Source organism: Pleurodeles waltl, chromosome 10 (assembly GCF_031143425.1).
Source record: "Pleurodeles waltl isolate 20211129_DDA chromosome 10, aPleWal1.hap1.20221129, whole genome shotgun sequence".
NCBI lineage: Eukaryota > Metazoa > Chordata > Amphibia > Caudata > Salamandridae > Pleurodeles > Pleurodeles waltl.
The window spans coordinates 240,504,406-240,530,513 of record NC_090449.1 but is presented as its reverse complement, the minus strand read 5'-3'; the positions used below and the strand labels follow the sequence as shown (position 1 = coordinate 240,530,513).

At 43.7% G+C, this 26,108-nt stretch overlaps 1 protein-coding gene across 1 annotated transcript in view; it reads left to right on the top strand.

Moving 5' to 3' along the window:
• Positions 1–26,108, top strand: part of DNAH3 (dynein axonemal heavy chain 3) — a 536,699-nt gene that overhangs the window by 328,619 nt on the left and 181,972 nt on the right. The window contains exons 35-38 of the mRNA XM_069210285.1: positions 6,113–6,224; positions 15,459–15,700; positions 18,896–18,996; positions 24,697–24,802. Coding sequence (XP_069066386.1) covers positions 6,113–6,224; positions 15,459–15,700; positions 18,896–18,996; positions 24,697–24,802 — 561 coding nt within the window. The remainder of the gene's footprint in view (positions 1–6,112; positions 6,225–15,458; positions 15,701–18,895; positions 18,997–24,696; positions 24,803–26,108) is intronic.

Genomic DNA, 26,108 nt, shown 5'->3' with positions numbered 1-26,108 from the left:
CTCCTTAACCCCTGGTCAGACACACCTGTGTACCCATGATGTGGACACAGGAGACAGCATGCCTGTCAAGAACAAAATCTTTAGACAATCTGACCATGTTAAAGAAAGCATCAAGGTGGAAGTCCACAAGATGCTGGAATTGGGAGTAATTGAGCGCTCTGACAGCCCCTGGGCTAGCCCAGTGGTCTTAGTCCCCAAACCTCACACCAAAGATGGAAAGAAAGAGATGAGGTTTTGTGTGGACTACAGAGGGCTCAATTCTGTCACCAAGACAGATGCCCATCCAATTCCAAGAGCTGATGAGCTCATTGACAAATTAGGTGCTGCCAAATTTCTAAGTACCTTTGACTTGACAGCAGGGTACTGGCAAATAAAAATGGCACCTGGAGCAAAAGAAAAGACAGCATTCTCCACACCTGATGGGCATTATCAGTTTACTGTTATGCCCTTTGGTTTAAAGAATGCCCCTGCCACCTTCCAAAGGTTGGTGAATCAAGTCCTTGCTGGCTTGGAGTCCTTTAGCACAGCTTATCTTGATGATATTGCTGTCTTTAGCTCCACCTGGCAGGATCACCTGGTCCACCTGAGGAAGGTTTTGAAGGCTCTGCAATCTGCAGGCCTCTCTATCAAGGCATCCAAATGCCAGATAGGGCAGGGAACTGTGGTTTACTTGGGACACCTTGTAGGTGGAGGCCAAGTTCAGCCACTCCAACCCACGATCCAGACTATTCTGGACTGGGTAGCTCCAAAAACCCAGACTCAAGTCAGGGCATTCCTTGGCTTGACTGGGTACTACAGGAGGTTTGTGAAGGGATATGGATCCATTGTGACAGCCCTCACTGAACTCACCTCCAAGAAAATGCCCAAGAAAGTAAACTGGACTGTGGACTGCCAACAGGCCTTTGACACCCTGAAACAGGCAATGTGCTCAGCACCAGTTCTCAAAGCTCCAGATTATTCTAAGCAGTTCATTGTGCAGACTGATGCCTCTGAACATGGGATAGGGGCAGTTTTGTCCCAAACAAATGATGATGGCCTTGACCAGCCTGTTGCTTTCATTAGCAGGAGGTTACTCCCCAGGGAGCAGCGTTGGAGTGCCATTGAGAGGGAGGCCTTTGCTGTGGTTTGGTCCCTGAAGAAGCTGAGACCATACCTCTTTGGGACTCACTTCCTAGTTCAAACTGACCACAGACCTCTCAAATGGCTGATGCAAATGAAAGGTGAAAATCCTAAACTGTTGAGGTGGTCCATCTCCCTACAGGGAATGGACTTTATAGTGGAACACAGACCTGGGACTGCCCATGCCAATGCAGATGGCCTTTCCAGGTTCTTCCACTTAGAAAATGAAGACTCTCTTGGGAAAGGTTAGTCTCATCCTCTTTCGTTTGGGGGGGGGTTGTGTAAGGAAATGCCTCCTTGGCATGGTTGCCCCCTGACTTTTTGCCTTTGCTGATGCTATGTTTACAATTGAAAGTGTGCTGAGGCCTGCTAACCAGGCCCCAGCACCAGTGTTCTTTCCCTAACCTGAACTTTTGTATCCACAATTGGCAGACCCTGGCATCCAGATAAGTCCCTTGTAACTGGTACTTCTAGTACCAAGGGCCCTGATACCAAGGAAGGTCTCTAAGGGCTGCAGCATGTCTTATGCCACCCTGGAGACCTCTCACTCAGCACAGACACACTGCTTGCCAGCTTGTGTGTGCTAGTGAGGACAAAACGAGTAAGTCGACATGGCACTCCCCTCAGGGTGCCATGCCAGCCTCTCACTGCCTATGCAGTATAGGTAAGACACCCCTCTAGCAGGCCTTACAGCCCTAAGGCAGGGTGCACTATACCATAGGTGAGGGTACCAGTGCATGAGCATGGTACCCCTACAGTGTCTAAATAAAACCTTAGACATTGTAAGTGCAGGGTAGCCATAAGAGTATATGGTCTGGGAGTCTGTCAAACACGAACTCCACAGCACCATAATGGCTACACTGAAAACTGGGAAGTTTGGTATCAAACTTCTCAGCACAATAAATGCACACTGATGCCAGTGCGCATTTTATTGTAAAATACACCACAAAGGGCACCTTAGAGGTGCCCCCTGAAACTTAACCGACTATCTGTGTAGGCTGACTAGTTTTAGCAGCCTGCCACAAACCGAGACATGTTGCTGGCCCCATGGGGAGAGTGCCTTTGTCACTCTGAGGCCAGTAACAAAGCCTGCACTGGGTGGAGATGCTAACACCTCTCCCAGGCAGGAATTGTCACACCTGGCGGTGAGCCTCAAAGGCTCACCTCCTTTGTGCCAACCCAGCAGGACACTCCAGCTAGTGGAGTTGCCCGCCCCCTCCGGCCAGGCCCCACTTTTGGCGGCAAGGCCGGAGAAAATAATGAGAATAACAAGGAGGAGTCACTGGCCAGTCAGGACAGCCCCTAAGGTGTCCTGAGCTGAGGTGACTCTAACTTTTAGAAATCCTCCATCTTGCAGATGGAGGATTCCCCCAATAGGGTTAGGATTGTGACCCCCTCCCCTTGGGAGGAGGCACAAAGAGGGTGTACCCACCCTCAGGGCTAGTAGCCATTGGCTACTAACCCCCCAGACCTAAACACGCCCTTAAATTTAGTATTTAAGGGCTACCCTGAACCCTAGAAAATTAGATTCCTGCAACTACAAGAAGAAGGACTGCCTAGCTGAAAACCCCTGCAGAGGAAGACCAGAAGACGACAACTGCCTTGGCTCCAGAAACTCACCGGCCTGTCTCCTGCCTTCCAAAGATCCTGCTCCAGCGACGCCTTCCAAAGGGACCAGCGACCTCGACATCCTCTGAGGACTGCCCCTGCTTCGAAAAGACAAGAAACTCCCGAGGACAGCGGACCTGCTCCAAGAAAAGCTGCAACTTTGTTTCCAGCAGCTTTAAAGAACCCTGCAAGCTCCCCGCAAGAAGCGTGAGACTTGCAACACTGCACCCGGCGACCCCGACTCGGCTGGTGGCGATCCAACACCTCAGGAGGGACCCCAGGACTACTCTGATACTGTGAGTACCAAAACCTGTCCCCCCTGAGCCCCCACAGCGCCGCCTGCAGAGGGAATCCCGAGGCTTCCCCTGACCGCGACTCTTTGAACCTAAAGTCCCGACGCCTGGGAGAGACCCTGCACCCGCAGCCCCCAGGACCTGAAGGACCGGACTTTCACTGGAGAAGTGACCCCCAGGAGTCCCTCTCCCTTGCCCAAGTGGAGGTTTCCCCGAGGAATCCCCCCCTTGCCTGCCTGCAGCGCTGAAGAGATCCCGAGATCTCTCATAGACTAACATTGAAAACCCGACGCTTGTTTCTACACTGCACCCGGCCGCCCCCGCGCTGCTGAGGGTGAAATTTCTGTGTGGACTTGTGTCCCCCCCGGTGCCCTACAAAACCCCTCTGGTCTGCCCTCCGAAGACGCGGGTACTTACCTGCAAGCAGACCGGAACCGGGGCACCCCCTTCTCTCCATTCTAGCCTATGTGTTTTGGGCACCACTTTGAACTCTGCACCTGACCGGCCCTGAGCTGCTGGTGTGGTGACTTTGGGGTTGCTCTGAACCCCCAACGGTGGGCTACCTTGGACCAAGAACTGAACCCTGTAAGTGTCCTACTTACCTGGTAAAACTAACAAAAACTTACCTCCCCCAGGAACTGTGAAAATTGCACTGTGTCCACTTTTGAAACAGCTATTTGTCAATAACTTGAAAAGTATACATGCAATTTTGATGATTTGAAGTTCCTAAAGTACTTACCTGCAATACCTTTCGAATGAGCTATTACATGTAGAATTTGAACCTGTGGTTCTCAAAATAAACTAAGAAAAGATATTTTTCTATATAAAAACCTATTGGCTGGATTTGTCTCTGAGTGTGTGTACCTCATTTATTGTCTATGTGTATGTACAACAAATGCTTAACACTACTCCTTGGATAAGCCTACTGCTCGACCACACTACCACAAAATAGAGCATTAGTATTATCTATTTTTACCACTATTTTACCTCTAAGGGGAACCCTTGGACTCTGTGCATGCTATTCCTTACTTTGAAATAGCACATACAGAGCCAACTTCCTACACTTTAGTTTTTACTTGGTTTATCAAATAAGGAACCAACTTGTAAGGAAGAACTAAAGGCAACAAAGATATATATACGCGTCACCATCGTATCACTGGAAGTTAGAGTAGTGAAATAAAAGAAAGCATCAGAATGCATCTGTTTTAATGGCCACATCACAGGAAGTCACCACACTATAGAGATCCCTCTGGCTTTCGTCACATAGGGAGTGAAGAAGAGAGCAAAGCAACAAAGGAAAACAGCCCAGCAACCTGTAAGGACTCGCCTCCCTCTTGTAGACGCTCTCCTCAGTCTGCTCAATCAAGGGACCCAGTATTCGCACTCACCCCAGTAGGATGCTCTGGGAAACCTTGATCGCACCCACAAAACCTTTTCATCCAAATTCACCACAGAAGGAGTCACACATTGCATAAACGAGGAGATGTCTTTTATTACGTCTGTAGTCACCACTGCCTGTGTTCCATTGCATTCACTATGCTTTCAGTCGCCAAAAAGCCTGGTGTCAACTCCCAGTAAAGTGGGCACAAACCTTCCAATTACCCTTCATTGCTTATTGCCTCAATAGGGATAGTTCCTGCCTTCATGTCTGCGTGTAAGGCAGTAATGCAGCAGAGCAAGTCCTTCTCCCTACTTGTCAACTTTGATTCATCAAGGGAATCACAGCGCTTTTCCTTCTATCTTCAGCTGTTGTGGCCAAAGAGTGAAAAAAATCTTACCAGTTCTTGTACCTCAACCTAATGACTCACTGAATGCGATTCTCTGTTATCACCGTGTGGGGTGACCAGGCAGCCAGCCTTGTGCACCTGCCAAGTCCATTCCGAGACACACCAGGTGTCGCAATCAGGACAACATTCCTACAGTGAAAACTCATGCCGGGCCCACAGGCCCCAATCTCGTTCAAGCTGTAGTCAGTGTGAAACATATCCTCGTTAGCTCGCTCCTCCCCCCAGCACACTACTGGGCCCTGCAGAGGCCCTCCGTGCTTCTGGTTCCTGTCGATCTCGCTTGCCTCATCACAGTCCCTGAGCCCACTGAAGCTTCGGTGCGCCCTAAGCCGCTCCATCCCTCACACCTTGGGAAATGGCAGCAAACAGGGCGTGCAACCATCAGCATCACAGACTTGTGATTCGTTGGGGCAGCCCATGTCCTAGGCCAGAGGGGCAGGTGCAGCTGGGTTTCAGCACTGACACTTCGATTTATACTCCCTTTGCCTTGCACAAGCTGCTGTGGAATTGTAGAACCCGCAAGGGCAGTTATGGGACAAAAAATAGGGGCCACTCAGCAGCCCTAAGAAAGGCCATTTTGGATCTCGGTCAACCTTACGCCCTTCCCTGCAGGATAAATAGTTTAAAGCAGGAATGTCCAGCACTGACCCACAATTGTCTGGTCAATGACAGGGTTTCAGGATAGAAGTAATTATATAAATGATTCCCATTTATATTTCTTGGTGTCAAAGTATTCCATGTGGATATCCAGAAAACCTGTCGGGGATCCGGTCTTTAGGGGCTAAAGTTGGACCCTCTTCCATTAAAGCAGCATGATCTACATTTGATTGTAAATACAAATTCAGTAAACAATTGATGCATGATGATGGGGTAATGTGTGAAATTCCTCCATTGTGAGTGACTGCTAAAATGATTTGGGGCATGGCGGCCACGAGAAGAATTTGTTAGTGCTGAGCAGGGTCTGGCGGTGGTGTGCACTATAAAAAATGTATACACTTTTGTAATACAATACCTTTTTTATAATTTATATAAATAATGTAAACCACCAACTTTGTCCATAGTAAAAAAAACATATGGCCTGATTACGACCTTACTAGATGGGATACTCCTTCTCAAAGGTGATGGATATCCCATCCGCTTTATTACAACTTCCATTATATCCTACAGAACTTGTAAAACAGAGGGCGGGATATCCGTCACCTTTGTGACGGCGTATCTCATCCACCAAGGTCATAATCAGGCATAGAAAAATATATTTCTATATAATTCCATAATCATTTTGTCCATTTCCCCTCTTAAATGTAGATTTATGAAATGATGCTGGTTCGCCATGGCTTCATGATTGTTGGTGATCCAATGGGTGGAAAAACATGTGCCTACAAAGTAATGGCTGGAGCTCTCTCTGACCTATACGCAGGTAACATTCACCTTATTGCTTTTACCAAAAAGGGTAAACCATTTGATAAAAAACACCCTGTCTTCTTGTTATTATGAATTGCTGTTAGGTACAACACAGATATCTCTTCTCTACATATTTAATTTTGAAGAGCATATTATTTTCAAATCTGTTAATCAACATGTGCCAAATACTCAATTTTCTCCAGAATCCATGAACTACATGTGCGACTCAACACATTCCTGTCCTCCCTGGGGGTTCATGCAACGGCCCAGAATTTTGAATATCAGTGTTGCATGCTATCGGATCATAATCCAGCATTACTCTCCCTGGATTGGTATAAGGAACAACCTAGGATTCCTGATTGGCGACTGCACATAGAAACCCTAGAAGACACAGGGGGTTATTACAACTTTGGAGGAGGTGTTAATCCGTCCCAAAAGTGACGGTAAAGTGACGGATATACCACCAGCCGTATTACGAGTCCATTATATCCTATGTAACTCGTAATACGGCTGGTGGTATATCCTTCACTTTACCGTCACTTTTGGGATGGATTAACACCTCCTCCAAAGTTGTAATAACCCCCACAGTGTTTCTACATACAATAGGGGAGGAGATACATCATTACTTTGCAGATAATGAGGCCACTACCACATTGACTCTAGTGGAATGGGATGCATTCAAAATAGTCATCAGAGGGCGCTGTATAGCAGAAGTAATGGGGGTCTGACACACGCTGGTGGGAGACCTTGACTCCCAAGAAAAAACACTGCTGAATCTAGACCTAGCACAACCTGGGAACCAAGCATTACATTATCAGCTTCTAGAGGCTAAAGAACAGGGAGCAGAGCTTACAGAAAAGCTTCGATCACCATGAGTATATGACTCCATCGTACACTGAGTGGGATAAGGCAGGTACCCTCCTGGCTTGGCTTGCAAATCCCACCTCTGGAAGATCCATTATCCTCGAGACTGAATCTGAAGAGGGGGTTCATCTCTACACAAAGGAGGGGATTACCAATAGATTTTCCAGATACTATACCACACTATACACACCTTGGTTGGTCATCCTTTATGCTTCGGCCCAAGAGATAGGACGTCTCCTTACGTCCACTAGCAAGGAACTGGTAGTCTTGATGCTGAAGCCAGGATGCCCCCCCCCCCGATGACGGGAGGGCGAACCTCCCCTTATCCATGCTGAATATGGATTTTAAAATCCTTTTTTGCATTTTGGCAATATCGCCTTCTCTCTCTCATGCCCCAATTAATACATGCAGATCAATCAGGATTTATCCCAGGACGCAATGCTGCCTTGAACATTGGCAGACTCCGCTCTGTCCTAGACATGAAGCTTCCCGAGAAGCACGGAGCTGTGATAGTAACAATAGATATCGAAAAGGCCTATTTTGATAGCCTCAGGTGGGACTTCCTGTATCAGACAATGCTGAAGATTGACTTTGGACAGGGCTGTGTACAATGGACCCAGTGGCTCTCATCAGCACTGACTGCTCGGGTCTGGGCCGGTAAACACATCTCTGACTCCTATGTTATAGGGAGGAGCTCTGGACAGGGGTGCCCACTCTCCCCATTACTATTTTCCATCTCTGTGGAGCCATTTGCAAGTAGAGCGAGATCTGGCAACTCGTTTCAGGGTTTGGAAGTCAAGGGTGAGCTACACTGTTCAGCCCTCTATGCTGATGATATGATATTATTCCTGAGTCAAGCAGATGAAGACCTTGCAAAAGCAGTGGAACTCCTTGAACATTTTGGGAGGGTCTCCGGCCTTAGTATAAATTGGCAGAAGTCATACCATTTCCCCTTATGTAAGGGCACATCTAAGTCCCTTGATCTCCATGCTCTCAGCTGGGTGCCTTCCTGTCTGAAATATTTGGAAGTTAAAGTATACCATGACCCCCTGGACCACCTGGAGGCCAAATCTGGGGCGTACCTCAGAGGCTTCCGTACCTCAGTAGATTGTGGAAAACTCTGTCCATGGCCCTGAGGGTTACAGTGGCAAAAATGGTGGCACTCCCGAGAATGCTGCACTTTTTGGCTACCCTGCCTCTTGTCATACCCCTCCAAATCTTTCACGATCTTGACTATTTATTAACTGAACTAATTTGGGGTGTGGATAGACACACGGTGGCCCTGACTAAACTGAAGTGTCTGATGGCAAACTGTCGCTTAGCAGCACCGGACTTTAAAATATACTATTTAGCAGTGCAACTTCAGTGGCTTAACTAATGGATAGCTTCTAGCTTGCGACCAGTGGGAGGTGTAGTTGAGACTACCCTGAGCTTACCTACATTGTTACAGATCCTACTGAACCTGAGGCGACCACTGTGCTGCAATAACAGGTCATCTGCCACTGCTGGAGGTGTTCCCTCCAGCACACCCTCACCAGCGAGTTCTACTCACTGGATGTCCCATTGCAGGGCCTCGTAACCTGGTCCCAATACGGGGTTACTCTGGTGGGGAGCTCTACAAGGATGGGGAACATATGACATTTGCAGACTTCTCTACTGCATCTGAAATATCAGGGTGCCAATTCCTTTTGCACCACGTGGTGACAGCGACCCTGCAAGCTCATTGGAGATTGGGACTGGCAGAACCCCCATCCCATATCTGGTGTCCGACCCTGAGCGCCATAGGAGGCAGACTTAAAGCGGTGACTTGCCTATGCCAAGCATTGCAACACAACATTGTGCCTCCCTTAGGGGATTTACGGGCAACATGGGAGGAAGACTTAGCACTATCAATCTCCTAAATTGCCCAGTCTAAGACCCGGGCTAACACCTATACAGTTTTGAGGATTGCTTGCTTCAAATTGATCAAGTTTTTTATCTTGCACAGACCATACCTCACCCCCGGTAAAATTGTTTAGCTTTTTAGAGATGCTATAGCAGCATGCCCCACGTGCGGTGAGCGAGATGCCAAATTTCTCCACATGCTATGGTCCTGTCTGAACTTACAGACTTTTGGGATGAAGTGGTGGAATTCATTAACGAAATCACCATACTGCATACTCCGTTAGCGTGCCTATTTGGGGGATTCCCTCGCCCACATACCCGCAAGACCACCACCAGATAAGTGGACCTTGCTCTAGTGCTAGCAGAGACGGAGATCACCATACACTGGATGTCGCCAAGAGGCCCGAACAGAAACATATGGTGGGAGAACCTCCTTAGATGGGCCACTTATGAAAGTATGAGTCTGCCCGAGAGGCTAGGAATGGAAGCGGGTCATTTGATAAAGCCAAGGCATGGGACCAACTAGTGGACTGCCTTAAGAACCCGGACCCAGCTACCCCAGCGCAGTCCCCTGCACTGATTGACAAACCTGCTAATAATCATGCCTGTTCATAGTCCTCCAGTACTGTAGGAACCATGGTACCCTTTATGCCTGGAGAGTCCACTTTCTAGTAAGGAAATTACTATATGTGCTTGTTGACTTTTGCAATGGGGAGGGGCACACGCTGGGAGGGCTCAGGTATGGGGGGAAGCTGTTGTGTTGCATGAAGGGATCAATGGTGGGTTTCATGCTATATTTGTCATACAAACCCAAGCTCCCTTAACTACTGCTAATATATTCAGACAAGAATTTAATGATCGTAGGCTGAAACGATAAAGTACCACCCTGATTTGGTGACAGATGTATTGTTTGTTCTGAAAAAGTTAATAGAAATGTGTTTAAAAAAACAACAAAAACGTGTCCAAATAAAGTAGCACTTTAGAGGTTTGCTCAGCACGCAGTTTGCTTTGGTGGGGAGAATAGAACATGTTTTCCTCTCGCAGAGATTCTCGCAGTCGTGCAGCTCGGGTCCAGTGACGCAGTGAGCATGAGGCCCACGCCTGGCCGCACCTGTCACACACAAAGCTTCTCACCTCCGAGCATCTCATTCAGTGCCTAATTTGGAACATAATAAGTGCCAAGGCTCAAGATATTTCTCAGGAAGCCACGCAGCTTTTATCAGAACTGCCAAACGTCACCTACTTCCTGTTACAGAATTGTGACAGTTTGGAGTACACTAGGGGATTCAAAGCTGTATTAGTGGCCTGAGAACCCCGGTGTTATTAGTTTTTGAATCATACATTGAATTGTTTTTTTAAAATTATTTTATTTTTTATGTGCAAAACAACAAAAAGGAGCGTTAACTCGCACCCACAACAATACTGCAACCACAGGGGTACGACAGTAGCACTGCATCAGCATAAACAGACTCGTCATGCAGCAACAGCTCACAGGCCAGGTGCACGACAATATAATATAGGAGTACAAATGACATAAACATTAGGCCTCCGTATGCAATGTCTCAGACTCATCATCTGCCGGTTTCAGGGCATAGAGTTTCATCCAGCGTTCCCATATCTTAAAGAGCGACCTTCTCTGTAGCCAGGTACAGATCCATCACCTGATAACCTAATTGTTAAACACTTTGCTGATGTGCATCTTTTAAAAATAGACTGACATCACCACCATGTGCTGATCTGTCATAAATATGTGCCACTGTTACAACATAGGTGCTGGTGTTGAGCGGCTGAAAACTGAGACTAACTGCAGCGCACCTCACTGAGGAGGCCGACCAAGACCGAAAACTGTCTGGAGTGATGTGTGTTCCTATCTACAGGGGACCTAGTTTAATAGTTCTGGCTGGACTGTTCCTGATGTAACTAACTACCAGGGCCGCAGTTAATTCAAGCCTTCCACTTGTCACTTTTTGGATTTTCTAAATGAGACATCCTAATAGCCACGGATATACCCAGACGTGGGTCCCACGCTCGCTGTGCCACCACACTTAAGCTGTACCTCACTGGTGAAGTCCAAAAGGCTGACACTGGCCTGAGTTCCTTGTGTTCCTGTCTAGTAGGACATGGACTGGGCAGCTGGGACTCAGAGCAGCACCAAGTCTGATTTGCACATGGCTGGTCTCTGTCTAGAATGGCATGGTGGACCAAAAAATGATGGACTGGAAGGTGTAACTACTGGTGGCTGAGATTAAATCTAGATTTGCCTTTTCCCTCTTTTTTTTAATTCCCGGTTTGATGCGTCAGTTTACTTTCCATTTTTGTCACATACCAAGGGCCAGATGTCTCAATGTTCCATTTTGCATTTCCTAAATAGCGAATTTTAGCTAATCACTATTTACGAAATGCAAAATAGAATGTAACAAAATAGCGATTCCCTAATATTGATTCCCAGAGTTGCAAACGCTATTAGGGAATCGCTATTAAGCAATGCGACTCCATTCGTTCCTATGGACCTTCAGGCACATAGATGTGAATGTTTTTTGTAATTCTTAATTTGATATTTCTTATTAGGGAATCAATTAGGAAATGCAAAACCAAGGGAGCCGAGGGCCTAAGGCCCCTTTGATGCACCCCTAAAAATTAATTGTGCACATATGAAGTGCAAACATGCCCTAGGGGTTACATGGCACTTTTAAAAATGCTTTTTTAATGCATTTTTTAAAATTGCACATGGTTACCATCAACTTGGAGTTGATGGTAATACCATTTTCTAAATGCCCGTTTCGCATTTAGGAAATGCTTCATACATGTGCTTATGACATCACAAATAGGTAATCTCTTGTTGCGATTTCATATCTAAGGAATCGCAAGTTGTGCTCCCCTATTTGGAGTCACAATTTTAGGGAATCGCAAAAAATTGTGATTCCCTAGAATGGGACTGCCAATGTCTTTTATACATTCGGAAAGGCTATTTTGCATTTGAAATGGTGGAATTTTGCGGTTCGCACTGTTTGCGAATGCAAAATACTTTGATACATCTGGACCCTTTGATGCACCCCAAAAATTAATTGTGCACATGTGAAGTGCACACATGCCATAGGGTCATGTGTGCGCTACATGGCACTTTTAAAAATTCATTTTTAATGCATTTTTAAAAATTGCACATGGTTACCATCAACTTGGAGTTGATGGTAATGGCATTTTCTAAATGCCCATTTCGCATTTAGGAAATGCTTCATACATGTGCTCATGACATCACAAATAGGTAATCCCTATTTGCGACTTCATAGTTAGGGATTCACAAATTGTGATTCCCTATGTGGAGTTGCAATTTTAGGGAATCACAAAAAATTGCGATTCCTTAAAATGGGACTTGCCAATGCCTTCTATACATTTGGAAAGGCTATTTTGCATTTGCAAATGGTGGAATTTTGCAGTTCGTACCATTTGCAAATGCAAAATACTTTGATACATCTGCACCCCAATTACTAAAATCTCCAGTTACCTGCGCTATCACTTGTTTGTGAGCCTCGAGTTTCTCTTTTGAAGATTAAATATTTTACAATTTACAACGGCTTTCGCAGTTGGTTTTGTGACACCTTTTTTATTGGGTGGATGTGGTTCTTTCTCTTAAGTTTTTTTTTTTTTTTAATGCAGTTGTTTGTCCGCTTGAGATCACATGTGGTTAGGCCAAGTTTAGTCAGAATGCTTGTGCCTGTAACATCTGCACCAAGAAACAGACAGCGCATCTTCTTCTTGTGATTTACTTGTTATCTACTTCAATGAAGAAGAAGCTCTTGTTGTGGATGGTCGTGCGGGTGATAGAGAGTGGCAGGAAGGCATGTCATCTGGCCACAAACGTTGCCAGTGAAGTGCCAGGACTAATGTCTTCACAAGGGCAAAAGAGTGGGATCTGTCATGCTGACACATTTAGATAGTTTTCAGAGCAGGTTGATGTCATTTGAGTAGTCTAGATGACACTATAGAAGGAGGGTAGTGCACTTTTTTTTCTGAGGGGAACCAACTGAGTGACGTGCCATCAAAGAAGTGCCTGGTGTAAAAAGCTCTTCTTTTGTGTTGGTTGTAGGCAAACACTGGAATGTATGATCACTCTGAGATTTCTTACTTTAGGTGATGTCACTGTGGTGGGTTGAATTGTTGGGACCAGATGATTATAGATTGGTAGTTTTTCCATTCTATGCATGCTAGGATCTCAAATATATAAATATAATAATTAAGTTGACAGTGTTTACTCAGCATCCATTGTTCCGTTACTTGTAGGCTGCAGTCAAATGATAATAAAAATAACAAAATTAATAACAGCTGCTTTTTATTTCAGTGCTTCAAGCTGCACAACTGTCATTTCTAAGCAGTATAAATAGCGGTGCTGCTCCTACCCAATTAAAGGCTCCTTATATGACTAGGTTCTTTGGGTTTTTCATTTGTAGGATGAATTGCAAGTCTTCGATGTAGGTGTAGCAAGTTGGGTTGAAGAACTAAATTTGCTAGCAGGTGAGATAGAAAAAGAAGAGTGGTGTTGTGTTTATAGAGTACTGAGGTAAATACTCTGGTGTCAGGCTTTAAGGAGCTGAAAGAATTGGTGGCAATGGTGCTACAGCTGGGATATACATTGGAGGAGCTCTAATCTTGGGGGCTCCTCGGATACTAAGTTCTTCCAAACCTTGTAGTGGGGTCTTGCTGTGTACTGTGTCAAAGTCGATGGATGGAACCACAATAGTGTTGCTGCCAATGTGTTTCTATCTGAAGTCATTTCCATATCATCTGAGATTGATATGAGAGTAAATGCAAGGCCTCCTACCAAACCACCTCACTAAGTTATAATTTCACATTTTGTATGATATCTACAAAGTCTCAATACTTATTACTTTTCTTTATGTATATCAACCCCTTTCTCCCCTTTTAATCTCATCAGGTGTTTGTCTTTTCAGATTCTAAGATCTATGACTTTTAAGGCCTTTCTTTTCTTTAATTCTTTTACGCAATCCAAGCATGCATGTCTTCTGTATCCCCTTTTATTTTGATTTGTAATCCCAAACACTCTTATGCTCAACTTCTTCAAAACTCAAACCATTTTTTTACCTTTTTTACCTGCTCCTAATCTCTTTACCCAATCTTACTCATGTCAGGGGGCTACTGACATTCATTTTTGAGGACCAGCACTTGCTTTTCTACATCAAACATTTCCTGAGAGCTAAAGGGAGAAAACATGCAAGGGGAAAGAAGCAGGATAAGATAGACTGGAAAACCATCTCAAAAGATGGAAGCAGGAATCTGCAAGACTGAGACAAAGGGGCAGCATATGTCTAATAGTGGATTAAAGAGTCATGAGGGTGGATTGAAGACTGCACAGCTTTGTTAATTTGCGCAGTGACATTTAGTAGCACTGACCGTGGGCTTCTGCAGAGTTTTAGGAACTGACACTCATTTGTTTACAAATTAACCACTGCAGACATCCATTCCTTCTATCTGCTTAGCCTTTGTTTTGTAAACTTGTTACATTTTCTTCCACCATCTTTACTTTTACTTATTGTCCTGATCACCCACTGATATTGCTTCTAATGCTTCAGCCTTCATAGAATGTAACCACTTATCTGCACTTCCAAAGCACTTATTTTCAAGCTTCTGTTCTCTCACCTGGACTATTTCCATTCAGCAAGCTCCCTCCCCTTTAGTCTGTTTGAAAATGCAGCTGCCTCCGACTATTTCACCTCATATATCTCTGCTGCCCCTGCTTCCATTAGGTTGTTCACTACTTATTTCTGACTCAAAAGATGATTCTTATGCTTGGTTTTCATATTTATTCACACTCTCTCTCAAACGTGTTTGAGTTAACTTTTATTTTAGAAATCCTCCACTTTTCATTCCAAGTTATGCTAGCCCATCTGTTGAATATACCTTCACTCATTCCCTCACACCTTCAGAATTACTCCCTAACATTTAGGTCTGCCTTTCTAATGATATGTTTGTAAATATTCTCTTAAAATCCTCATACTATAAAAAAACGTTAAATGGAAGTTAAGGTGCATTACATTTTGAATAAATTCACATTATTATTGAACAAACAGGAAAACAAATAGTTTATGATAATGTTGTCATATTATTGAATTATGTTCTGTAATTCACAACATTGAAGTTATTCCTACTAACAAGTGATTTCAAACAAAGTTAAGGTATGTACAAATTTTAATATATGGTTTTGTTATATACACAAAAACAACCCATGACTTAGTAGAATGAGAAGCATCTCAACTTTTATTATAATGCTCATTTGCAAGTAATGTGTGAATGAATGTGTGCATAAATAGGAAGAATATTTCATGCTAGTATAGTTGATGCATGTAAACTGAAAATGGAAGTACACATTTGAGAGAACCTAATGTATGAAAGCGAAAGAAAAGGCCAACACAATGTTTTAAAAATGGGTTGTTGCCTGATAAATGTCCCTAGAGGTTTCTTAACATCAGTGCATTTTCTGGATTTCCAGCCAAGTCAATGGATGAATTTGCTGTTGAGTACAGAGTTATAAATCCCAAAGCCATTACCATGGGACAACTGTATGGATGTTTTGACCCAGTGAGTCATGAGTGGACAGATGGTGTCCTTGCAACCACATTCCGAGACCAAGCTTCATCAACGTCCGATGATAGAAAGTGGATTATATTTGATGGACCTGTGGATGCAGTCTGGATAGAGAACATGAACACTGTCCTGGATGACAACAAAAAGGTAAATATATAATTAGCTAATCAGAGAGCAATGCCTTATCTGTTAAGTGTGCACAGCAGCAGTACATAGAATAGTCACACATTGTTTATGTGATGGACTGACCTTTTCTCAATGGCAGAAACAACCCTCAAACCTCTTTGCTCCTAATATCATCTAAACCATCTGCCTACTTACATTATGCATTTTATCACACCAAATTAACACATTATTATACATTTGTATCTGCCATTCCTTATTTAGGACTGCCTCTACCATCATTTCTAACTCTATAGCATTTTGAATTATGCATTCTCTCCTTTATCCTTTCTTCCAAGACCCTGACAGAGTGGTCTCTGAGTCATCCAGTAACTCCCCACAATAACTTATGAAATTCCCTTCAGTCAGGCTTACTAAATTCAATTTACTGATATACGTTTGCATCCTTTTCAACCTGTTCAGTGCATGTTCTACTCTTGATTATGACATACTAGTGGCTCATATGCCTGGCTTGGGCGTTACCAGTATTGCACCCTTTTAGTTCTACATCTTTCTTGTAGACTAGTCTATGTGTCCTTGTACTTTACAAAACCCACATGCGGTTTTCTGTCGATGTGCATCCCCCAAGGCTATGTCCTTGGCCTCCTCCTCTTCTGTCTATAAACAATCTCTCTTAGCTGAATAATTTCCTTATTAATTGTGTGCTGATAACACCTAAATTATATTCTCTTTGCATTCACGCTCTACATTGTCACAGCCATGTGACTGACTGACTGATTTTCAGCCATAGACCACATTGCCTGTAATGCTCAACCCTGCCATGGGAGAAATCATACATTTTTATCGCCCTCTTCACAAGAACATTCATTCTTCCACCTCTTTCCTCCTGACCCCATTCTCTCTTCTTTGGCAGGTCCCAAGCGTAGGGTTCAGTTGAACATCAAGAAGGGACTCAATACTGTTATCAATTCAACTGTCACCTCTACCGGCTACCATCAGACAACTTTGCTCCCAATATAATCTACTTTCTTTTGTGCTTTGACTATGCCTTTCATCTCATCTAATCAGCACATTTATGATTCATATCAACACATTTACGGTTCAGCTCAACATTTATGGTTCAGTTCAACTGCATAAAGGGACTAATCTCTCACATCCCACCTCTTCCGACTAGCAGCTGCTCCACATGCTAAAGATATGCCACAACCTCACCTTCCACTGTAGAAAGAAGCGGATAAATGCAATATTCTTCAGGAGGCTGAAATAAAGTTACATTCTCCTTGTGTGTGGCCCTCACTGTTCATTCCAGTGCCTTGAAAAAGCACTTAGGTGTGTCACCTGTACTGTATTCAACTTTCTCAGAGCCACCTCATCTTCTCTTACACACACCGAGAAGGAGAGTTCACAATTTAGAGCAGGATGCTCTTTAAACTCTTTATAGAGGCACCCAAATCCATCCATGGTCTCAGCCTAATGCCACTCTTTGGGCGGACTATCTCCTTTACTTGCTGCCCAATCCCTCAAAGTATAGGAGCAACCGTCTTCTGTCTTACTTCTCCACCCTCCCCTTTGCCCTCTGACAGCGGTTCCCAGCCTATGGTCCGTCGACCCCCATGGGTCTGTGACACATTTCCAGGGGGTCCGCTGGCCTGGGCTGGAAGAAAGACACTTCTCCAACTGGGACCTCTGACAAACATGTGTGTTTTATATTTATTACTTACTTTGTTCGCAGTTTTAAAAGCACTGCAACATTCCTTCTACATCCATCAGCTTTCGGACAAAAATAAAAGCGTGAAGATAACTCTAGTGATTAATGTACCTACTGGAGAGAGCTGGGAGTTTTGTCTAGTGGCTTTTTTGACTCAGAGGTAACCAAGATGGTAAATATGCCTGCTGCAAAGAACGTGTATTATGCAAAAAACTGTATTTAATGTACATAGCACAGTGGGTACTCCTTTTTTTTTCACAGGGATTCTTTTGTTAGTGTGGAGTTCATAAGTTACAATCGTAATCTAGCAAAGTGAGCTCTAAACTGCCGTCAAAGAGCTGCATGCAAACTACAAGGCACAAATTAGAAAGTTGTTTTTTTTCCCAGTCTTTCATTTTCCTAATGCTGCTAAAAAAGGTTTGCTTGCATAGAAATACATTATTATTATTAAAGTCAATGCTAACCACTGTTAATGTTCTGAATCCAGTGTTTGTGCTTCTCCATACCAAGCACTCTTAGAAAATGCCTACCAGTGTGGATGAGGTGAATCCTACACCTTGTAGTCCCTGTAAAGTGCTCAGACACCCTACGCTGGTAGGAGAGGTGCTATAAAAACAATGAATTACATGTGACAGAGAGGCTAGGCAGAGATGAGAGGCCCTCCTGGTTTCACTTCCTTTCCCCACCACATATTTATATCAAAAAGTTTTCTCAGATCTTATGTACCTAAAAAGTAAAAACAGAAATTGCTTGGAAAATGTAGAATCTGATCTGAGGATTCAACTTTCCTACATAAAACCAAACATTGAAAAGTTAGTCGCTGAGAAGCAGCGCCAACCTTCCCATTACCATTTTTCAATTTTTGCATATTTTTTCAATATAAAATAATTATGTCTTTACTAATTTGATTATTTGTTGAGTGTGTACTTGTTTGTGTATTTTTTGTGAATTACTAATTTAATGTTTGAAATGTAAATCATAAAAATTGCTTGGGGGTCCCCGGCTTCCAGTAATGATTCAGTGAGGGTCTTCAGGAGTCAAAAGGCTGGGAACCACTGGGTTAGAGATTACTTATGACTGTATTCTGCTTGAACACTAATGCATATGACACCAGATAGTAATCTTGGGATTGCACAGGTAACCATTATTCAGACTGAAGACAAAAGAGAGTATGCTTAGGATATTCATGGTGACATGGATGACAGATCGGGGGCCAGGCTATCTTTAAATGTGTGGAAATTAAAATTAAACTCTTCATCCACATGCACAGAGTTGGAAAGTAAGCTGCCAATGGCATTAAAGCCTCAATCCACATTAATGACTGGGTTGAGTGTATCTATTAAACTGTTATTTCGCCTTTCAGAGCAATTCAACAATTTAATGTGTGCATGTTTATTTATTTACTTATGTATTTATTTAATATTTACTGCCATAGAAATAGCTAACAATGTTTCATATCAGCAGTTATCACTGATGTTGCATGATGATTTTTGCTTGATGTTTTCTTGCAGCTTTGTCTGATGAGCGGTGAAATAATTCAAATGAGCTCAAAAATGAGTTTGATCTTTGAACCAGCAGATTTGGAGCAGGCATCCCCTGCCACAGTCAGCAGGTAATAGAAATGGTGCAGTTGCTAATTATTCTAAAATTGTAATTTAAATTGTAATTCACCCCACCTAGAGACAATGACTAGTTGCTATTGTTCATTTTAATGATGAATTGTAGCAGCAACATTATCTGAAATGACTAAAGTCTTCAAAATCAAAATGGGTTCCCCATTAAATTTCACACCAAACTGTTCTTGCCGTAATTGTCTTCCTTTCACTCTAAAATTTAGATGGGCTCAAAATTATAGATCAGAGTAAATAGACTCTGTTGTCGGTTTCTACTCTTCGTTGGTGGGTTTTTCAGCTGCTCTGCTATTCCTTCACTATACAAGCTGTGGATATTACATTTAAATCTCACTCCTTTTTTGGTTCTTCCCTTATACCGCGAACACCCTCTTCCACTCCGCTCTTTCTACAATGTTGTGCACCTTAGGCCCAGTTGAGACATCAATAACCCCCCCCCCCCCCAAGACGATATGTAACCTCTCTATAAACAGGGCTTAGCACTAAAGATCCACAGCTGTCCTTGATGAGGGCACAGCAATTTGGCCCTTCGATGGTAGACAAGCAGATCATGAAAAGGTTGTCCTTCCCTGAAGCTGACATGATTTCCCATGTCTGCAGCCCCATGGCTGCCCCATAGCGCTGCCATTGATTTTGTGAACAATGCTGATATCAGTAACAGAGACGAGCTACCCACAAGTAGCTCTCTTGTGTGTTGCCCAGCCTACAAAAACTGAAAGGTTTATATTTAAAATAAACATGTAAACTTGTCTGAGGTGGTCAGTATTACAATTTTAATAATATTCATAGCTCTAGATTACTTTTATCAACATAAGTAGCTTTTACTACAAAAAAGGTTGGAGACCCCTGGTTTAAGACATGGGCAAAGTGGGCAATTGTCCAGGGCCGCCATCTTTCAAATGCCCCCATAGTAAAGTGAGTGGGACAGTCAAAATTCCTGATATAACAATTCTCATAACAATCAGCTTCATTTTCTAATTTGACAAGTCTGTGTGCTTTGCAGAAACTTAGAGCCAGACATACTAAGCATTTGCCCGGCCAAAGCGATGAAAAGTAACCAAAGGTCTTGCAAGGGCATATACTTTTCAGTGCAAACGTTAGTTTGTGCTGCAAAGGTGCCTTGCGCTACTTGGCGCCACTTTGCGTTAAGAGGACATTGGGTTTTTCAGGAATGGGCCTCCATACAAATCTTCAAACAGGGTGATATTACTTCAGGGGTACACATGTGCAGATTCACTGATCTCCAAGATACTTACAAGATGAACAGACAAAAGTTTTAAAAATATCTTCCATTGAGGCATGCACAGCACACACCTCTGAAAGATCTACATCACTTTAACCCACTGGAGGCTAAACTTCTAATTGGAGACAAAGGATGGAAGAAAAATATCTCCCCTACACTGCTCCTTAATTATCCATACTCCTGACACACTCAAAGGTCCTTGGTATTGTGATGTTGGTGACATCACCAATGAGAAATTGCAAGAAGCCAGAATGGATCCCTGTGAGGCAACTATAGCAAGTCAATTCAAAATTATACAATTCAAGTTTCTTCATCAGGTCTACATTGTACAATTAAAACTATGTAGCTTCAGCAATGCCCATTACCCACCTGTCTGTGGTATAGTGATGGCCCTGGAGACTTTATCTACACAATATGGCTATGCCCCACACTGCAGCCCTTCTGGCAAATTGATGGTTATGCCAGGGAAGGTGATGAGTTAGAGGTTGGAGCCTGACACTAGGCTCGCTCTGCTTCACATAGCTTCTGCCATAGATGCAAAGAGATTTAAATCGACCCTCTGCATCGTGAGGCATCACCAAGGCATGGCATTGTGAGAGGCTGCCATCACCTGAATCTTGGGCAAAAGGACTTGACTATTGTCTAATGTTAAGGATACAAGTTTATGAAGCCTGTGGCAACCCACACAGATACTCTAAAATCTGGGAGGATTGGGGGGGATACATGGCACAGCATCAAATTTAATGGAAGAAACTGAGGGGAGGCACATTGTGCAGCTAGACCCTGATGTGCCACCCGGTTTATGTATGATAAGTATGCTAACTCTGCAGCACCCTTTGTCCTGGCTTAAGCATTTCTGTACATTCTTTGTCCTGTGTTTTTCTTTATGTGCATACTATACTGTTATCGAACGGGGAAACAGTGAGGAAGTTTTGATGCCTTACTCTGTAAAAAAAATACAAATCCCAATAAACTTCTTTGATTAAAAAAAAGTGGAGCGTTAATTCGGTGTAATTTGAGGAATTAGCACAAACACCGCTAGTTTTTGATGCCAAGTCTCATCTACTAGGATAACCAAACCGGGCTTTGCATCAAAAATAACATTTCCTTGAAGTAGGCGCTAACAGTGCTGGATTACCAAATAGGCAAAGTAGGCACCGGCCTATGGGCCCCACTCCTTTTAGGGGTCCCCCAACAACAGATCAAAATAATGTTGATTTGATCTTAAAAGAAAATTACAATCAAGCTTTTTTAAATTGTTTCCAAAAGAAAGAAAAAAAAATAATCAACTCAAAGAAACAAAAACTTTACATTAAAGATTCTATTTATTTTATTAAAATTGTTGGTTGATAAAATTAAAAACGTATTAGGAGATAATTTTCGAGGGGGCCCCGAAATTCTGGCTGTCTAGGGGCCTCCACAGGAATTTAATCTGGCACTAGGCGCTAACATAGAGAAATGTGTTAATGTTAATCTCTCCGAACTTTCCACATGTTGCATGGGTACTGCAATGTACAGCACACGTACAATGTGTGAATGGTTAAGAATTTCCTTAGGCATAAGATTTTGTACTGGAAAGGTATTCTTCCAGTACAAAATACAGCTGACCAGCTGCAACAACATAGACTTCTTGATTCCATTCAAGTTTTTAAAATAGTTTAGAATGTTTCCCATCTCAGGCCTCTATCCACAGAGATTGGTCTGCCTTGTGCACATGGTTTATTTTCAGAAGTCCATCTTTAGGTGTTATGGTTTTTCTTCTTTCCAGGTGTGGCCTGATTTATATGGAGCCTCACCAGCTTGGGTGGAAGCACCAACACATGCAAAAGTTGTGTGTGGTATTAGGAAACCTGTTTGTGCACCACTGCAGGGATTGTGAGCAGCAGTAGGCAATTCATATTAAATATGTCTTTGCACTGATTTCTCTCCCTTGCTCAACGCAGCACAGCAACTTTGGTTGCTGCAATGCGTTGCCCTAAAAATAGAAAACCTGCCCCTCAATGTGCCTGCCAGGCTTGCCCAGCCTTAACATTTGAACTCTCAGGCAGTTGGTGGTAATTAAATTGATAAATAATATTTTAGGTGTCATTTTTCTGTACTCGTTTTCACCTCACATCTTCTGCCTTAACCCTATCTCTTAACCTCGCTCTCCGGCTATCCATGTACCTTCATCCTCTCCATCTCAGATCTCTCTACCTCAACTTTTCCTACCTCTCCTCACTTCTTTCTTGATGAACTCAAAATATATCTCAATTGACTTCCCTTTTTTCTCTACCTCTCTCTCATGGCCTCGCACATCTCTATATCATCCTTCATGTAAGTACCTATATTGGTCACCCTATCTTTCTACCTCAGTTCTCTCTACCCCATCCCTCTCTCTATCCCTCACTTCTCTTTTCTCATCTGACGTCTCTGTATCTTTCCTCCGTCTACTTCACTTTTTGCACAATCTCATCTCTACTTTTAAATTACTTCTCTCCATGTCTCTATTGCCTTACCTCTCTGTCTCTCTCTGAGCCCATTCTCTACCTCACCACTCCCCTTCACCGCTCTCTCATTTTACTCTCTTCCTCACATCTCCCGCAAATAGCTCACCTCATTCTATCTCACCACTATCTCTTTCATGCCCTAACTTCTCAATTTACCTCACCATAAGTGCACTCCCCCACCTCTCCACCTACCCTTTCTCTTCTTCTACCTTTGATCCCTTTCCTTCACCTCTCTAAATAATGTGCTCCTTTATGTCTACCTCTCTGTCTCTAACTCTATCTATTTTTCTCAAACAAATATCTATCTCTGGACCTTCTTCTTAATTTCAAGTCACCCCCTCCACCCCAACTACCTCTCTCAATCTCTTTCTACAGCATCTCTCTACCTCACTATCGCTACTTTTCACAACTCTCTACATCCGTATAAACCTCACCTTCCTTTCTCAATTTCCCTTATGTCTCTCAACTTTCTATTTCTCTCTGTGCCACATTTCTCTTTCTTCCCTACTTTCTTCCCCACTACTTTCTTTACTTGACCCATTCTTATATGCATCTTCTCATATTGGTCTCTGTGTGGCTTGCACTTCTTTATTTTTCCTCAGGTGGGTCTGCACTCGTGGTGGGACTTCCACAATGGATAACTGCAGTGCAGAGGTCCTGCCATGACTGCGGAGCCTCTGCCACAAGTGGGGAGGTGCTTTGAGAATTGGACCCTTCCTGTCTATGCCTACCACTCGCTGTACTTACCTCTCTATAATTCCCCTCTTTTTCTATATTACTGGTCTCTCTATCCCCCCTTGGATTACTGTACTTCTCTTCCCCTCACTACATTTCCTTCTCCCTATTTCTGTCTCTCTTTGCCCTATTCTAAAACATACATATTTTTCTATCCCTTTTTTCTGCCTATATCATCCCCTTTTTACCTCTCTTTATTTTTCCTTCTCACTACCACGTTTCTCTATTTAATTTACTTCTCTCACTACCCAACATACATTTCTACGTCATCTCCATCTTTATCCTTGTCTCTCTACTTCACTTCTCTAGCTATACTGTTCTCCTTATGTCTCTATTAAAATCCTATATCCTGCCCCATTCCAGATCTCTGTTGGGTCACATTAACTGTCTAGCCAGAAAAGTGCACACATAGAAAGAGATTAGGAGTAAGGTGGGAGAAGAGAAAATAGGAAAAAGCTATTTGGAATCAGAAAATCCTTAGAGCAGGGCTTTGATATTTGTCTTTACATATATTCAGCAGTTAAAGCTACACTTTCAAGTACTATTTGTATCTGCTTTATTTAAGTATTGTGCAGCAGTCCACTTGAAATCTAACAAGTCACCTTTCACATGTTTTCCTACTGCGGGAGTAGCAAGCTGATTAGACACTGCTTTACACATATAATGATGTTGTTGCAAGTGAAAGGATCTGGTTGCAAACTCAAACATGAATGGCTTTATCAATGCTTGTTCAAACTTTGTTTTGATTCTGTTTGGCTGATGGACACCAGACAGCTTTACCTTGCAGCTGTACCTTGCCTCTGTTTTTCGTGCCCCCTTTTCTGACGGTTTAACATATAATTCAATATTGTTTGGCATCACAAAACCTTAAATGAGCTAAAAGGAGGTAATAAATTCATTGCTGTTCCAAACAAGGGGCCCCAAAGTATTTGTTTCCCGGGGCCCCACAAAACCTCAATATGTCACTAGTCAGTAAGTTTTAATAAAGTCAGGAACAATTACAGGATCGATGCCACAGATTTCAGGGTACCTTGCTAGAAAATAAAACTGACCAGCTGCAACAACATAGACTTCTTGATTCCATTCATGTTTTTATAATAGTTTGGAATGTTTCCCATCGCAGGCCCCTCTGCCACAGAGATTGGTCTGCCTTGTGCACATGGTTTATTTTCAGAAGTCCATCTTTAGGTGTTATGGTTTTGTCTTCTTTCCAGGTGTGGCATGATTTATATGGAGCCTCACCAACTCGGGTGGAAGCCATTAAAAGATTCATATATGGACACGCTCCCTGAACAGCTCTTGCCTGAACATCGGGAAATGGTAAAACCTTTTGCATTATTTATTTTATATTTCTTTACCTTTTTCAATGTTTTTCAACTCGTTCTTGACTGTCTATCTGTCAGGCCATGTTTTTTCTTGCTCTCTGCTTGCAGAAATATACAATTTCACTTTAGAGAATTTGCCTCTGATTATGAGTTCGGCGGACTGTGTAAACCTCCGACGGGAAGATTGCCGCCATACTGGCTACCTTCCCGCCGGGCCCATTACGAGTTTCCTGCTAGGTCAGCGGGTGGAAACCTGAGTTTCTGCCCGCTGGCCTAGTGGGAAACAGCCTACAGCATTGTCTCCAACTCGTAATCGAGCCGGAAGCAATGCTGTAGGATGCAGGGTGCACCAGCCCCCTTGCAATTTTCACTGTCTGCTAAGCAAACAGTGAACCTTGCAAGGGTGCTGGCCATCAGGTCTTCTGCACTACCCATGTTAAGTCCATGGGCAGTGCATGGTCCTCCTGGGGTTCACAGGCACCCATTCTCCACCAGTTTTTTCAATGCGGTGCTACCTCCATGAAATGGCTGGCGGAGAACAAGGTCGTAATCCCCAGGGCAATGTTGCCCTGGTTGACTAGGACCGCCACTTACTACCAGACCGCGGGGATCCCTGATCTTGGTGGATCTGGAGGCCCCAACACAACCCAACCGCCAGGGTTGAAATGCAGTCAGACTGCCATCCGCGAGTCTGGCGGTCTAGTTTTGCAGATGGGAAAGCCCATCCTCAAACTCCCAACAGGGTGGCCGCCGCCATAGTGGCGACCACCCCACCAGACCTATTAGGAGTTTCCCGCTAGACTGACAGGCGGAAACCTCGGCAGCATTGTCACTGGCTCGTAATCAACGGTGAACATTGCAATGGTGCTTTGCAGGGGGACCCCTGCACTGCCCATGCCAAGTGCGTGCCAGTGTAGGGGCCCCCCTGTAGTCCCCTGCACCTGTTCTCCACAGCCCTTTCATAGCGGAAAAACTGCATGAAAAGGCTAGCGGAGAACAAGGTCATAATCAGCAGGGGAGCGCTGCATGCAGCACCGACCTGGCTGATCGCCATCTCTGCCACGGCCAGGCTGTCGAGATCATGGATCTCGGCGATGACTACGGTACCCTGGCTGTCTAACCAGCAGGGTCTTAATGTGGTGGTCAGACCGTCATGGTAGCGGCGGTCCTGACCGCCACCACGTTAAGACCGCCAGCCTCGTAATGAGGCACTTTGTGTATTAGCCAATATTTAGTTTGGGAAAGTACAGGTGTTATTCTGTGTGAAGTAACCAATTTCCAAATGTTATTCCATTTGGAAT